The sequence below is a fragment of the Petromyzon marinus genome, unplaced genomic scaffold (assembly GCF_048934315.1).
Source record: "Petromyzon marinus isolate PM22_M1 ecotype Great Lakes invasive population unplaced genomic scaffold, UKy_Petmar_22M1.pri1.0 PM_G_Scaffold_181, whole genome shotgun sequence".
NCBI classification, from domain to species: domain Eukaryota; kingdom Metazoa; phylum Chordata; class Hyperoartia; order Petromyzontiformes; family Petromyzontidae; genus Petromyzon; species Petromyzon marinus.
This window is the reverse complement of record NW_027422741.1, coordinates 9,021-25,836: the sequence shown is the minus strand read 5'-3', so window position 1 is coordinate 25,836 and position 16,816 is coordinate 9,021. Positions and strand designations below refer to the sequence as shown.

The window sequence follows — 16,816 nt, the reverse complement described above, 5'->3', positions numbered from 1 at the left end:
TTTCTCTCTCTCATCATCATCATCACCACTACGGTGGCTAGGAGGTTAACTCTCTCGCCTGGTATACGGGAGGTCGTGGGTCAATACAGACCATGAGGATGTTTGCTGCTGTACGTTTGGAGTTATTTCTCTCTCTCTCTCTCATCACTCATCACCACCACCACGGTGGCTAGGAGATTAACTCTCTCGCTTGGTATACGGGAGGTCGTGGGTCAATACAGACCCTGAGGATGTCTGCTGCTGTACATTTTGAGTTATTTCTCTCTCTCATCATCATCATCACCACTACGGTGGCTAGGAGATTACCTCTCTCGCCTGGTACACGGGGGGTCGTGGGTTCAATACAGACCCTGAGGATGTCTGCTGCTGTACATTTGGAGTTATTTCTCTCTCATCACCATCATCACCACCACCACGGTGGCTAGGAGATTATCTCTCTCGCCTGGTATACGGGAGGTCGTGGGTCAATACAGACCATGAGAATGTCTGCTGCTGTACATTTGGAGTTATTTCTCTCTCTCATCATCATCATCACCACGGTGACTTGGAGATTAACTATCTTGTCTGGTATTACAGGAGGTCGTGGGTTCCATCTCGACCTTGACGATATCTGCTGCTGTACATATGGAGTTTTCGTGGTAGTGTATAGTGTATTTTTACGCGTGCATGGTGTGGTGTACACATAAAACAGCGTATCGTGTAGTGTATAGTGTACACTACGCGATACACTACACCAGTGGCGTCGCTAGGATTGGTGTCACCCAGTGCGGTGACCCATGTTGTCACCCCTCATGGACCTCTGCCCGCACCAGACCATACAGACTCCTGAGATTTTTGTACCGTTACTCGTACATCGTAATTCCCATATATCACTGAATGCACACCAGACCATACAGACTCCTGAGATTTTTGTACCGTTACTCGTACATCGTAATTCCCATATATCACTGAATGCAATGGCAATATTAGTGACATAAACAACGAGCAACATTAAAATTACACCTTTAAATGACAATATCGCTTTTAATTACTACTTCATTCTCAAAAACGTTATCGATATAGGTTCACAAAAACTAAATGGCGCAATATTGTAGCTAAAACACCAGAAAATCTGACAAAATTCAGCGACTATAGAAACACCAGCAGTGATCGAAACCGGCAGCGCGTGCAGACGAAACCACGTGACTTCGAAGCGTCACTGTGATTGGGTAGTAACGACAGCTCTGACCGGGGCGCATTAGGTTAAAAAGTAAATTAGCATAGAGTTTTAGCCTTTGTAGGTGTATTGTACACGTGTAGAGGTGCTAACTACTCACTGTTCGGTAACCTGCATGGCCACTAGGTATCAAAGGGGCAGTGCAGCGTTACCTCGGTGTAGATAACGGTTAGGGTCAGACGAGGTGAAGTGGGTCGTAGCCACGGTTTGGTAAGAACCAATCAGACAGTTCCACGTGTGAATGTGGGATTGGTTACACCTGGCCACAAACGGGTATAAGGGTGAGTTCTCTCCCTACACGAAGACCGAAGCCCGGGCTGAAGATAGCCAGGACCCTGGACCCGGCTTCCCGGCCCTTCTGAGGGCTAAGGCTCGGCGTATCCAGTGGTCAAGACCCGCCAGGCCAGCGGTGGGTCAGATAGCCTCCCTAGGTCCAAGCCGGAGGACTGTAGGATAGCGGTAGACGTGTAAGTCCCGCCAAGACAGGATGCTGTACCTCCTTAGGTTAGCAAGAGACTTGTGTGTAGGTCCCGCTAAGTCCGGACGCTGTACCTTCTTAGGGTATCGGTTGAGGGGACCGTATACCCCTCTGTGTGTGTTAAGGACTGTGTAAGAGAAGACAATAAACAGAGTGTGCCTCGTAAGAAGTTTACTCGTCATTATACAACACAACACACGTGTGGCGATGTCAATGGGCTGTGTACACTTACCTGCAGGGGCAGGCAGGGTCCAGCAGGGGCAGTCGCTATATCCCCAGCCCCAAAGCAGGAGGGGGCTATGGGGTGTCCTGGGATCCCCCAGAGCCCCCTCTGGAACTCTCTGGAAGGTGGGCGGAGTCAGGGGCTGACGCACCGGTGCTGGGTATAAAAGCCGGACCACGGGAAGGGTCCGGGGCCAGTCCAAGACAGAAGCCAGAAGACCGGCTGGCTAGTGCCCTGGGACCCCCTAGCCCCGCTGCCCTTGTAAGGACCGGGACTCTGTGTGGCTCAGTTGTGAGACCCTGGGATACCCCCGGCCCGATGTCTTTGTGAGGGCCGGGTCCGAGTGGGCCAGTGGTCGGAACCCGCACCTTGGCTGGGTCGGGTCGGTGCAGCCTCCTCTAGGGCACCCGTAGCCGGAGGACCCAGAGTTGTAGCCCCGTGACAGGGCAACGCTTGCCCGGAGGCAGTAACTCCCCAGGCAGTGGTTGGAAGGGCCCATCGCCCTGTGTGAGACTGGGACTGTACTGCCGGGTGTTTATGTTGCATAAAAGTGTCGCCTCCAAGATTTGTCTCTGACTTCCATAAAACCCGCTGCGCGTGTAAGCTGGACTTAGCTATAGAACTGCAGGAATATATTTATTTATTAAAATAATAAATTTATACTGAAACACTGCACAGAAATTGTACAGTCATTTTGGTGTCACCTCCTCTGATGGTGTCACCCTGTGCGGTCCGCACCCCCCGCACCCCCCTAGTGACGCCACTGCACTACACTCCTATGCACTACCCTATACACTAACCCATACACAACCCCTGTTGTGGGTGTGTGATCTTGCTGATCCTAAACGGGCTACGATTTGCTAATGCGTCATAGTCATTGGGAGCGTAATGGGGCGGAAGCTTTACAAACGACAAACATTTGAGAGTGATGCCAGTCTTTATTAACACCGGAGGAATCTGAAGAGCTGTAAAGCTCTTGGTGTGTCACAGATGTCCAGTAGGGGGCACGGTGTCAGAACGTTACAACAAAAACAACACAAGACACAAACACGATAGGACTTTAACAGTATAGGAAAGGTTGATGGTCACTCATCCAGCTGTGGATTGACCAGTGAGGCCTAGTGGAGTCTGTTCAGTCAGGCCTAGTAAAGACCCAAACACCTCTATTATGGCTAGTAAAGCCTGTTTAGTAAGGCCTAGTGAAGCCTGTCCAGTCAGGCGTAGTAAAGCCTGTCCAGTCAGGCCTAGTGAAGCCTGTCCAGTCAGGCCAAGTGAAGCCTGTCCAGTCAGGCCTAGTGAAAAAGCCTGTCCAGTCAGGCCAAGTGAAGCCTGTCCAGTCAGACCTAGTGAAAAAGCCTGTCCAGTCAGGCCTAGTGAAGCCTGTCCAGTCAGGCCTAGTATAAAAGCCTGCCCAGTCAGGCCTAGTGAAGCCTGTCCAGTCAGGCCTAGTGAAAAGCCTGTCCAGTCAGGCCTAGTGAAAAGCCTGTCCAGTCAGGCCTAGTGAAGCCTGTCCAACCAGGCCTAGCAAAGCCTGTCCAGTCAGGCCTAGTGAAGCCTGTCCAGTCAGGCCTAGTGAAGCCTGTCCAGTCAGGCCAAGTGAAGCCTGTCCAGTCAGGCCTAGTGAAAAAGCCTGTCCAGTCAGGCCTAGTGAAGTCTGTCCAGTCAGGCCTAGTGAAGCCTGTCCAGTCAGGCCTAGTGAAAAGCCTGTCCAGTCAGGCCTAGCAAAGCCTGTCCAGTCAGGCCTAGTGAAAACAGCCTGTCCAGTCAGGCGTAGTAAAGCCTGTCCAGTCAGGCCTAGTGAAGCCTGTCCAGTCAGGCCTAGTGAAAAGCCTGTCCAGTCAGGCCTAGTGAAGCCTGTCCAGCCAGGCCTAGCAAAGCTGATGGTCATTCGTCCAACTCATGGGGTACCCCCCCCACCCCTACCCACCGCGCCCGCCCCGGCCTAGAGGCTCGACTCCTCGATGGGGGCGACAAGGAGGAGGAGTGAAGGGGGTGTCGGGGTGGAGAGACGGACAACGACGCCGGGGTCGGAGCAGAAGGGCCTGGCGGTGCCGGTGGTGGGTGGAGGGGCGGTGACGGTGGCGGTGGTGGTGGTGGGTGGAGGGGCGGTGACGGTGGCGGTGGTGGTGGGTGGAGGGGTGGTGACGATAGTGGTGGTGGTGGCGGTGGGTGGAGGGGCGGTGACGGTGGCGGTGGTGGGTGGAGGGGCAGTGGTGGTGGTGGTGGGTGGAGGGGCGGTGACAATAGTGGTGGTGGTGGCGGTGGGTGGAGGGGCGGTGACGGTGGTGACGGTGGCGGTGGGTGGAGGGGCAGTGACGATAGTGGTGGTGGGTGGAGGGGCGGTGACGGTGGTGGTGGTGGTGGGTGGAGGGGCAGTGACGATAGTGGTGGTGGTGGTGGGTGGAGGGGCGGTGATGATAGTGGTGGTGGTGGTGGGTGGAGGGGCGGCTGTGGTGCCACCGCTGCCACCAGGCAGCCCCGGGTCAGTCCGCAGCTGCGCCAGACGCTCCTCCACGCAGTGCGCCGAGAGGCGAGCCTCCGCGTCCTTGTCCCAGCACTCCTCCATGGTGACACACAGCTGGGACAGTCCCTGGGAGTCACGCACCAACATCGTCACCACCACCGCTACCACCACCATCCCCACCAAGCCACCACCACCACCAAGCCACCACCACCACCAAGCCACCACCACCACCAAGCCACCACCACCAAGCCACCACCACTGCCACCACCACCGCTACCACCACCACGCCACCACCGCCGATAGCGAAAGATCAAAATCAATCACCGATTGACAGACCGGGAGAGACGATGGTAAATGTGACATCAGTCGTGGTCAATCCACTGCTGGATGAGTGACCATCATCAGAGGTTAAAACGCAACTCCAAATACAGCAGCAGACATCGTCAGGGTCTGGATCGAACCCACGGCCTCCTGTAGACCAGGTGAGGTAGTCAACATCTCATAGCCACCGCTGCACCCTAGGAACATTGACCAGGAGGTGCGACAGAGGAGGCTAAGAGAGAAGGGAGACGACATAGAGGGAGGGAGGAGGGGAGGGAAAGAGTGAGTGAGCGAGTGACTCAGTGAGTGAGTGGGTGAGCGAGCGAGTGACTGAGTGAGTGAGGAAGTGAGTGAGCGAGTGAGTGACTGAGTGACTGAGTGAGTGAGCGAGTGAGTAAGCAAGTGAGTGACTGAGTGAGCGAGTGACTAGTGAGTGAGTGACTGAGTGAGTGAACGAGTGAGTAGGAGGGTGAGTGAGTGAGTGACTGAGTGAGTGAGTGGGTGAGTGAGTGACTGAGTGAGTGAGTGAGTAAGCAAGTGAGTGACTCAGTGAGTGAGTGGGTGAGCGAGCGAGTGACTGAGTGAGTGAGGAAGTGAGTGAGCGAGTGAGTGACTGAGTGACTGAGTGAGTGAGCGAGTGAGTAAGCAAGTGAGTGACTGAGTGAGCGAGTGAGTGACTAGTGAGTGAGTGACTGAGTGAGTGAACGAGTGAGTAGGAGGGTGAGTGAGTGAGTGACTGAGTGAGTGAGTGGGTGAGTGAGTGACTGAGTGAGTGAGTGAGTAAGCAAGTGAGTGACTGAGTGAGTGAGTGGGTGAGTGAGGGAGTGAGTGGGTGAGGGAGTGAATGAGTGAGCCAGTCAGTGAGTGAGTGACTGAGTAAGAGAGTGAGTGAGGGAGTGAATGACAGAGTAAGTGAGTATTGTGAGCGAGTTAGTGAGCGATTTAGTGAGTGAGTGAGTGAGCGAGTTAGTGAGTGAGTGAGCGAGTTAGTGAGTGAGTGAGCCAGTCAGTGAATGAGTGAGTGAGGGAGTGTGTGAGTGAGCCAGTGAGTGAGTAGGAGAGAGAGTGAGGGAGTGAATGAGAGAGTGAGTGAGTGACTGAGTGAGTGGGTGAGTGAGTGACTGAGTGAGCGAGTTAGTGAGTGAGTGAGGGAGTGTGTGAGTGAGCCAGTGAGTGAGTGACTGAGTGAGTGGGTGAGTGAGTGAGTGACTGAGTGAGTGAGCGAGTGAGTGAGCGAGTGAGTGAATGACTGAGTGGGTGAGTGAGTGAGGGAGTGACTGAGTAACTGAGTGAGTGAGTGAGCGAGTAGGTGAGTAAGCAGGTGAGTGAGTGAGCTAGTGAGTGAGTGAGAGACTGAGTGAGTGAGAGATCGACTGAGTGAGTGACTGAGTGAGTGAGCTAGTGAGTGAGTGAGTGACTGAGTGATTGAGTGACTGAGTGACTGAGTGAGTGACTGACTGAGTGACTGAGTGAGTGACTGAGTGATTGAGTGACTGAGTGACTGAGTGAGTGAGTGACTGAGTGACTGAGTGAGTGACTGAGTGAGTGAGCTAGTGAGTGAGTGAGTGAGAGACTGAGTGAGTGACTGAGTGAGATGTCGACCGGGTGCTTGAGCCAGGGCTCCTGGATCGCTGGGCGGCCATTGCCGTGCACCACGATGTGCTGGAGCTCATCCAGCGTGGGGCACTCACCCACCTCGTCCTCAAAGGGAGCGTGGTGCTCACCCAGCACGCCTGGCACAACACACACAGACACACACACAGACACACACACAAACACAACACACACAGACACACAACACAGACACAACACACAGACACACACACACAGACACACACACACACAGACACACACAGACACACACACAGACAACAACAACCGCCATTCGCCACTAAGTGGCGGTGACGTCACCACGACGCTTGTGCCAGGCCATGTGCACCTTGAGGCCACGTGAAGTATCGAATGCCCGCCAGCAGGAGGTCACGGGGCAGACCCAGGTGCCACGGGTCGACTGACTGAGATGACTGAGATGACTGGCTGATGCACCACCTGTGCCCCCTACTGTGCCAACCTGCTGTGCTTTAGCCACCCGGCGCTCCGCTCGTTGTTGTGAGCGTCGCTCCTCCGCCCTCCGTTGTTGTTGGAGGGCGACTACCTCCAACTGCCCAGTAGTGTCCTTCACGAGCCTCCTCCACAGAGGCCGATCTTGACACCGCTGGTACCAGTCATCGGCAAGTCCACTCAGCTCCACGTACTCCTGTACCACATCACTCCATCTCTTCTGTAGCCCATGCCGCGCCCGTTTAGCCCCCTTGATCCGGCCGAACAAAAACTGTTTCGGCATGTGGTGGCTGGGCATGCGGGCTACATGGCCCAGCCAACGCAGCCTTGCCTGCCGTAGGAGCTCACCGATGGGACTTTGTCCAGATCTTTCGAGGATTTGTGAGCTCCTCACACAATCCAGCCTGGTTAAACCCAGGATGGATCGTAGGCAGGCCACCCTAAAAGTTTATAACCGGGGGGTCCACGTTTCGCAAGCGTAGAGAAGGGAGGGAATGACCGTGGCCGAGAAGACCTGGAGATGCGGAGTGAGAGACCAGGTAGCTCCATACAGCGTTACGCAACCGATGAAAAGATATTGCCGCTCGACTGATTCGGAGTGAGACCTCTGCTGTTAAACCGGAGCCGGTCATGAGCACACTGCCTAGGTTTGAGAAACTCTCCACCCTCTCCACAACTGCCCCGTCACCAATTGGGAGTTGTGGGGGTGGATTGACCGATGGTACAAAATACCCAGGCAGGTGCTTAGTTTTGGTGGGGCTGATGGTAAGGTCCTACCTCTTAGTGGCAAGCTCCAGGTTCAGCAGCAGCGCCTCCAACTCCTCCTCTGAGTGAGCAACTATCACCAGATCGTCGGCATACGTAACATTGTTGAGCAATAGGGAGCCATCCCTTGACCGCACCCGGGCATCGATCAGCCTCCCATTATATCTGTACCCGATGGAAATTCCACCGGTACAGCTATTGAAGGGCTCATGAACTACGTGGTCAAAATAGATGTTAAATTATGTGGGAGCCAGAGGACATCCCTGTCGCACCCCAAGGTGTACAGCGAATGGCTCCGACTCCCAGCCACGTAGTTTTACCCGGACCCGCTCATCATCATGAAGGTCCTTAATGATTGTGAGCAGAGGGTCAGGTACTCCAAAAGCACGAAGAACAACCCAGAGCCCAGGCCTACTGATGGTATCATAGGCCTTGACCAGGTCAATAAAGCAGAGATGTAGGTCTTGTTGGAATTCCCTACACCTCTGCTGTAGCAGACGGACGTAAAATATGGCATCAGTGCAGGACCGCCCTTTCCTGAAACCGCATTGGGGCTCCGCAAGCCTCTCCTCAGCGTGCCTGGCAAGGCGATGTCGAATAATCCTTGCCAGGACCTTTCCCGGCACACTGAGGAGTGAGATGCCCCTGTAGTTGTTCCAGTCTGTGTGGTCCGCCTTCTTAAAGAGGGGGACCACCAGAGCATCCTTCCAATCCTGCGGAACCCATCCAGTGGTCCAGACTGTTGTTATGATGTCATGTAGGGCAGTTTGTGCACAAACGCCACCCTCCCTCAGCATTTCGCTTGGGAGATCATCTCTGCCCGGTTCCTTTCCTGGTCTCAGACTCTGGATCGCCTTCAGTACTTCCGCAACAGATGGCACCTCAGCCAGCCACTCACAGGGGGTGACTTCTTCCTCCAATATTTGAGGCACCGCAGCCTCGCCAGGGTCATCCCCACTTTGTCCCATGTTCTTTTCCTGGGTGAGGGATTTCCCCTCCCCTAGGACCTCACAGAAATGCTCAACAAATCTGCAAACCTGTTCCTGGGGGTCAGAGATTGGATCACTGTTCTTTCCCTTAATGATGGTATTACACACACACACAGACACACAGAAACACACACACACAAAGACACACGCACAGACACACGCACAGACACACACACAGACACACGCACACACCACACACACACAGACACACGCACACACCACACACACACAGACACACGCACAGACACACACACACAGACACACACAGAAACACACACACACAGACCCACACACAGACACACGCACAGACACACGCACAGACACATACACACACAGACACAGAAAAAGATACACACACACACCACACACACAGACACACGCACAGACCCACACACAGACACACGCACAGACACACGCACAGACACACGCACAGACACACGCACAGACCGACACACAGACACACGCACAGACCCACACACAGACACACGCACAGACACACCCACACATAGATCCCCCCCACACACATCACGTGGTGTCGGCACCGTGGTATCGGGGTGGGCGGGGTCGGCCAGCACCACGCCCCGGCGGCCTTTGTCTCCCCCGGGGCCACGCTGCCTCCGCCACCGCCACTCACCGCCACCGGCCGTGCAGCGTGTGGCGATCTCCCACAGAACCAGCCCCAGGGCGTAGACGTCGATACGAAGGAAGGCGTCGCGCCGCAAGCAGACGGCGCCCTCCAGCAGCTCGGGGGCCATGTAGCAGAGAGTGCCGACCTGCAGGGCGCGACGCTCGGGTTTCACGTTCGGCGCGACGCTCTCCGGTCTCTTGGCGGGTAACGAACGGCGGCGGCGTCCGACGCTCGGCGTCTCCGACGAGCAAGCGGCGACGGCGTTTACCCGCGGGATGTCGCCGAGCGGGCGGCCCGGCTGGAGTTTGAGCGCCAGGCCGAAGTCGGCGATGACGGCCGACAGATCGCTCCTCAGCAGCACGTTGTTGCTCTTCAAGTCGCTGTGGGTAGAGATGGACGGGGGGGGGGGTGGGGGTATTGGGGTGATATAATAACAAAAAGAATTTCAAGATTAGATTAGTTTTTAGTTTTCTCTCATCGCGTTCGAGCGGTCGAAGGGTCAGAGAGAGCAGCGTGAGCAGCAAGCGGAGTCTGAACCCAAGGTTGGCAGGGTCCCCCCCCCCCACCCACTCCGCCACCCACGGTGATCCGTGGGCGGCCTGCTACTGACATACCGATGGGCGATGGCCGGCTTGCCTCCATGAACGTGGTGGTGCAGATGGGCGAGGCCGCATGCCAACGTCTCGCCAATGTGGCACAGCTCGGCCCACGACAACGTGGAGCACTTGAGGTGATCGGTGGTGGCAGTGGTGGTAGTGGTGATGGCAGTGGTAGTGGTGGTGGCAGTGGTGGTAGTGGTGATGGTGGTGATGGTGGTGATAGTGGTGGTGGTGGTGGTGATAGTAGTGGTAGTGGTGATAGTAGTGGTAGTGGTGGCGGCAGTAGTGGTAGTGGTGATAGTGGTGATGGCGGTGATAGTGGTGGTGGTGGTAGTGGTGGTGGTAGTAGTGGTGGTGGTGGTGGTAGTGGTGGTGATAGTAGTGGTTGTAGTGGTGATAGTAGTGGTAATGGTGGTAGTGGTGATGGTGGTGGTAGTAGTGGTAGTAGTGGTAGTAGTGGTGGTGATGGTGGTGGTAGTGGTAGTGGTGGTGGTAGTAGTAGTAGTGGTTATAGTAGTGGTGGTAGTAGTGGTAGTGGTTATAGTAGTGGTGGTTGCAGTGGTAGTAGTAGTGTAAGTGTTTGGATGAGTAGTCTATGGGTCTCTATGTGAGTAGTCTATGAGTCTCTGTGTGTTGCTCTTTTCCTCGCACTTTCTGTTTATAGGTGGCGTTGTATCGTCACTTTTGAAGGGTCTAGCCAGAGATCAATCGATCTAATTTTTGGTCCGCGTTTTGGGCAACTGAGAAAATGGGAGACGTCTTCTGGCGTTGCTTGGCACAAAGGGCAGCAGCAGTTTGGGACGTTTGGGTCGATTCGATGTTGGTATTCGGCTAGCACGGAGCAGCAGTCACCTGAACGGAGTCGAGCCGGTCTTGTGCGAGTTGCCCGGGTCTGGGGATTTTTCATCGTCTGCTATGGGTGGGGGCCAACCCCCTAGCATGACATTGGGGGCTTGTAGGCGTTCAGGCGGTGCACGGTGGCGGCGGTGCGCAAGTGGTTCTACATTGATTTGGTGGTGCTATTTGGTGGAAGAGCGTTTAAAGTTTATTGCACGTTGGTGGAGCTGAAGTAAAGGAAGGTGGATTTCATTTCCCTAGCAGGTGCAGGGGGGGGCTCTGAGTAGCTTTGTGCAAGGATGCGTTGTCGAGTGGCATGATGCCGGATATTGATCGGTGAGAAGCTTGCAGTGTTCTTGAATCGGAAGAACTTTGGTTTCTTGGTGGAGATGGTCAATGGGCGCCACGAGGTGGCATCCTGTAGCTAGGCGAAGTGCCTGGTTTTTTGAGGTTTGGAGCTTTTGGTAACCTGTAGAGGAGTGGTTTGGGCACCAAATGGGACTGGCGTAATTGATGATGGGACGTCCAATGGCTTTGTGGGTTAGGAGTAAAGTCTCCTTTTGTTGACCCCAAGATGTGCCGGCTAAAGCTCGTAAGATGTTATTTCGGTTAACCTTTGCATGGACGTTTCTGCCGTGTTGAGCGAAGCTAAACATGGTGTCAAAGGTTACACCTAGAATTTTGGGGGTTTTTGCTAGTGGGAGGCGTTGGTTGTAGCAACCCGCCGGGGTGGTGTGCTTGGTGGTGGTTGCGATGATGCTTATGAAAATATTTTCAGAGTTATGTGCGGATGTGTGGATATGGTTGATGTTGTCGGCGAATAATGCTTCTGATTCTGAAGTAAAAAGTGGCCAGTTGGTTTTTTTTTTAAGTTGTAATACAAGCGATGTTCAGGAGTTTGTGAAGGCTTGGCGGCATTGAGGGTCAACACAATTGGTAGGTGGAAGGATCCAAGGGCCCTAAAGACTTGCCAGCCGATTGACGACAGGAGGTTTCCTGATGCTATTGAGATATCTGGTGAGGATGAAGGGCCAGATAATGGAACTCTGGTTTGATTTTCACCGAGTACCCCATAGGGGGAGCCGTTCAAGATATTTTACCCTTTTATCTGGCAACAAACCTGACACATTTTTGACAAGGAGTCACGTTTGCTTTGACCACAATACCTGCGGTCGGAATGCAAACAAAAAACACACAACTCTGATAATGTATTGGCACTGTACTTGAAATTGATTGGTCCACACCCGAGACAGCTTTCCTTAGAGCCCTCGTCTAACATGGGTGTTGGACCGCAGGTATTGTGGTCAATGCAAACATGACTCCTTGTAAAAAAAAGGTGTCAGTTTGTTGCCAGATATAAGGGTAAAAACCAATTATCATATTTTGCTACTGGCAAAGGAGGTTCCAATGGTGTAAATTGAGTCGTTGTTTGGTAAAAGTCGATTTATCTTGAACTGATAGTTACGAGGGCAAGAACTGGTCGGTTGGGGTGTAGACGTTGATCACAGTGAGTGGGCCGAGATGGGATTTGATACGGACGCTTAAGACTTCTGTGGTGATATCGGAAGGAGGCATTGGGATTTTAATTTCTTCAAATTGAATGCTGTTATGGTCGGTCTCGACGGAGGAAAGTGAAATTTTGAAATTTGGGCGGTCTCTGGGAATCAATCCGCCATCTTCAAGCCTGGGTCCTCGGTCTCCGGTCTTCGCGCGCGTGGACCAGGCAGCGTGTTCGCTGTCCTGGTCCGACTTAGTAATTATCCCGTCCAGCGTGTAGATAGTCAGCCGTGGTGGTCACCACCCTAAGTATATATTCAGCCATGGTGGTCACCACCCTAAGTATATAGTCATCTGTGGTGATCACCATCCTAAGTATATAGTCAGCTGTGGTGGTCACCATCCTAAGTATATAGTCAGCTGTGGTGGTTACCATCCTAAGTATATAGTCATCTGTGGTGATCACCATCCTAAGTATATAGTCATCTGTGGTGATCACCATCCTAAGTATATAGTCATCTGTGGTAGTCACCATCCTAAGTATATAGTCATCTGTGGTGATCACCACCCTAAGTATATAGTCATCTGTGGTGGTCACCATCCTAAGTATATAGTCATCCGTGGTGGTCACCACCCTAAGTATATAGTCATATGTGGTGGTCACCATCCTAAGTATATAGTCATCTGTGGTGGTCACCATCCTAAGTATATAGTCAGCTGTGGTGGTCACCATCCTAAGTATATAGTCAGCTGTGGTGGTCACCATCCTAAATATATAGTCAGCCATGGTTGTCACCATCCTAAGCATATAGTCAGCTGTGGTGGTCACCATCCTAAGTATATAGTCAGCTGTGGTGGTCACCACCCTAAGTATATAGTCAGCTGTGGTGGTCACCATCCTAAGTATATAGTCAGCTGTGGTGGTCACCACCCTAAGTATATAGTCAGCTGTGGTGGTCACCATCCTAAGTATATAGTCATCTGTGGTGGTCACCATCCTAAGTATATAGTCATCTGTGGTGGTCACCATCCTAAGTCATTATCCTGTGAATGTTAACCTGTGGTAATAAACATGTTGCCTCCAAGATCAAGTGTGCACCTCGGTTAAACGCACTACATGTGTGTCTTTGTGCGTGTGTGTTTGTGTGAGTAGTCTATGAGTCTCTACGTGAGTAGTCTATGAGTCTCTGCATGGTGAGTGAGTCTATGAACCCGCTCGTGGAAGGCGGTGATGATCCACAGCTCGGCTTCGGCGTTCCCTTCCCGCCTCTCCGCGCCGATGAACTCCAGCAGGTTGCGGTGACTCAGGCCGGGCGTGCCGAAAATATCCACCTCGTTCTGCCACAGCCGTTGGTTCTGCTGAGCGTCTCGGACGAAGACAATGCCGATGACGACGGCGGGGAGAAGAGGAGGAGGGAGCAAACGCGTGAAGTTACCCAGTCCGAGGTCACGTCCAGAGGCGCAGAAGTCTCGCGGGGGGAAGCAGAAATGCACGCGGAGACGTGGGGTGACACACGTGGCGAGATCCGCAGACACACGCAGACACACGGGAGACACGCGGAGAAATGGAGACATATGGAGACGCATGGAAACACACGCAGACACACGCAGTGCGTTTCTGTGGGTCTCTGGGTTTCTGTGAATCTCTGAGTATGGGTCTCTGTGGGTCTCTATGGGTCACTGTGGGTCTCTAAGGGTCGTCTCTGTGGGTTGCTGTGAGTCTCTATGGGTCTCTATGGGTCACTGTGGGTTTCTGTGGGTTGCTGTGGGTCTCTGTGGGTTGCTGTGGGTCTCTATGGGTCTCGATGGGTCTCTGTTGGTTGCTGTTAAGTCTCTATGAGTATGGGTCTCTGTGGGTGTTTATGGGTCTCTCTGAGTATGGGTCTCTATGGGTCCACTGTGGGTCTCTGTGGGTCTCTGTGGGTTGCTGTGAGTCTCTATGGGTCTCTATGGGTCACTGTGGGTCTCTGTGGGTTGCTGTGGGTCTCTGTGGGTCGCTGTGGGTCTCTCTGAGTATGGGTCTCTTTGGGTCTCTATGGGTCACTGTAGGTCTCTGTGGGTTGCTGTGGGTCTCTGTGGGTTGCTGTGGGTCGCTGTGGGTCTCTCTGAGTATGGGTCTCTATGGGTCTCTATGGGTCATTGTAGGTCTCTATGGGTCACTGTGGGTCTCTGTGGGTTGCTGTGGGTCTCTGTGGGTCCCTGTGGGTCTCTCTGAGTATGGGTCTCTTTGGGTCTCTATGGGTCACTGTAGGTCTCTGTGGGCCTCCGCCAGTCTGTAGAAACACGTGTCGTGTAGGGTCTGTGTGTGTGTGTGTGGGGTCTCACCACGGGCTGGACAATCTTCACCGCGACGATTTCAGACAGGAGCTGAGCGCGCCAGACGCAGCCGAAGCGACCGCCGCCCCTAAACTCCAGCAGGCGCACCGGCCGCAGCAGCAGCAGCGCCGTCAGGCTCACCGCCTCCTGTTGGCGAAGTGGACCGTCAGCCACCCTTGCTGCCGTTAACGGCAGAGACCCCCCGTCGCGTAGCCTCGACAGACCGGCAGGGCAAGTGACTACACTATACACTACTATACACTACACTTTACACTACATTATACACTACACTATACACTACACTATACACTACACCATTCACTACACTACTATACACTACACTACTATACACTACACCATACACTACTATACACTACACTATGCACTACACTATACACTACACCATACACTACACCATACACTACACTATACACAAGATATACAACACTATACACTACCATACTATACACTGCACTATACACTCAAGTTTACACGATACACTGCACTATATTCCACACTACACTATACACTACACTATCCACCACTTCATTATACACCACTACACTATACACTACTATGCACTACACTGTCCACTACACAACTATACGCTACACTATACACTATTATACACTACACTATTATACACTACACTATACACTACTATACATGACACTCTGCACTACACTATATACTAGTAATGAATTGGCCACGTCTTGTTTACGTGACACTAACCTTACTGATTGGCCGTGTCGGGTGGTGGTTGTTTTAACGAAACAACGTTTTTATTTGACTCAAAACAATTATCTTTTCTGGAGGGGGAGTTGCCCAGCACCATGCCCGGCCGCCGTTGTCGCCCCGATGGCAATGCTCACACATCGCACCGGGTACTCATTTCAGGCTTAGTCGATCTAGGGGAGGCCCAGGACCGGTTCAGATAATCCACGCGGTGTTGGCCGTGAGCGGGAATCGAACTCGGGTCGCCAGGTTCATAGCGCAGCGCGCTAACCACTACACTGCCGCTCCCCACAGACACACACACACACAGACACAACAACCGCCATTCGCCACTAAGTGGCGGTGACATCACCACGATGCCTGTGCCAGGTTATGTGCACCTTGAGGCCACTAGAAGTGTCGAACGCCCGCTGGCAGGAGGTCACGGGGCAGACCCAGCAGGTGCCACGGGTCGACTGACTGAGATGACTGAGATGACTGGCTGATGCACCACCTGTGCCCCTTACTGTGCCAACCTGCTGTGCCTTAGCCACACAGCGCTCCGCTCATTGTTGTGAGCGTCACTCCTCCGCCCTCCGTTGTTGTTGGAGGGCGACTGCCTCCAACTGCCCAGCAGCGTCCTTCACGAGCCTCCTCCAGAGGCCGATCTTGACACCGCTGGTACCAGTCATCGGCAAATCCACTCAGCTCCACATCCTCTTGTACCACATCACTCCATCTCTTCTCTAGCCCGTGCCGCGCCCATTTAGCCCTCTCGATCCGGCTGAACAAAAGCTGTTTAGGCATGCAGTGGCTGGGCATTCGGGCTACATGGCACAGCCAACGCAGCCTTGCCTGCCGTAGGAGCTCACCGATGGGACTTTGTCCAAATCTTTCAAGGATTTGTGAGCTCCTCACACAATCCAGCCTGGTTAAACCCAGGATGGATCGTAGGAAGGCCAGCCAAAATGTTTCTAACTGGCGAAGATGTTCCATTTGGGGGGGTCACGTTTCTAAAGCGTAGAGAAGGGAGGGAATGACTGTGGATTGGGAGATCATCTCTGCCCGGTGCCTTTCCTGGTCTCAGACTCTGGATCACTTTTCGTACTTCCTCAACAGATGGCACCTCAGCCAACCACTCACAAGGGGTGACTTCTTAAAATATTTGGGGCACCGCAGCCTCTGCAGGCTCATCCCCATGTCGAGGGATTTCCCTTCCCCCAGGACTTCACAGAAATGCTCAGCAAATCTGCAAACCTGTTCGTGGGGGTTGGAGATTGGATCCCCGTTTTTTCCCCTAATGATGGTAATAGGTATGGCGCTGCAGGTTACTTTTTTGATGGAGTTAAATAGGGATTTGTGATCGCGGGCCATTGAGGCAGACTCCATCTCCACAGCAACCTGCGACCACCACCCATCCTTTTAGCGCCTCACGGCTCTCCGAACCTCTGAGCGAAGGCTACGGTAAGCCTCCTCATTCTCTGACGTGGGATGCTGTAGACAATTCGAGTGGGCCTGTCGCTTTATCTCAACTATCCTGAACACCTCCTCTGTCAGCCAGGGTTTCTGGGAGGTCTGGACCGCAGTCACAGTCCTAAACCTCACCCATGTACCCTAGACATCTGGAGGAGTGGGGGACGATGCTAACCCCAGCCGCAAGCGATGATTAAATTCTTGCTTGCAACTTTCATCAGCTAGCTGAGACCAG

At 53.4% G+C, this 16,816-nt stretch overlaps 1 protein-coding gene across 1 annotated transcript; it reads right to left on the bottom strand.

Annotated features, from left to right (window-relative positions):
- Positions 1–2,835: 2,835 nt before the first annotated feature.
- Positions 2,836–16,308, bottom strand: LOC142912010 (activin receptor type-2B-like). Its single transcript, XM_076060343.1, has 8 exons — positions 16,252–16,308; positions 14,404–14,541; positions 13,291–13,416; positions 9,760–9,893; positions 9,414–9,525; positions 9,152–9,290; positions 6,305–6,435; positions 2,836–4,507 (listed from the first exon to the last, which is right to left on the bottom strand). The coding sequence occupies exons 1-8, from the start codon at positions 16,306–16,308 to the stop codon at positions 3,860–3,862; spliced, it is 1,485 nt and encodes a 494-aa protein (XP_075916458.1). The 3' UTR covers positions 2,836–3,859.
- Between the last annotated feature and the right edge of the window lie 508 nt (positions 16,309–16,816).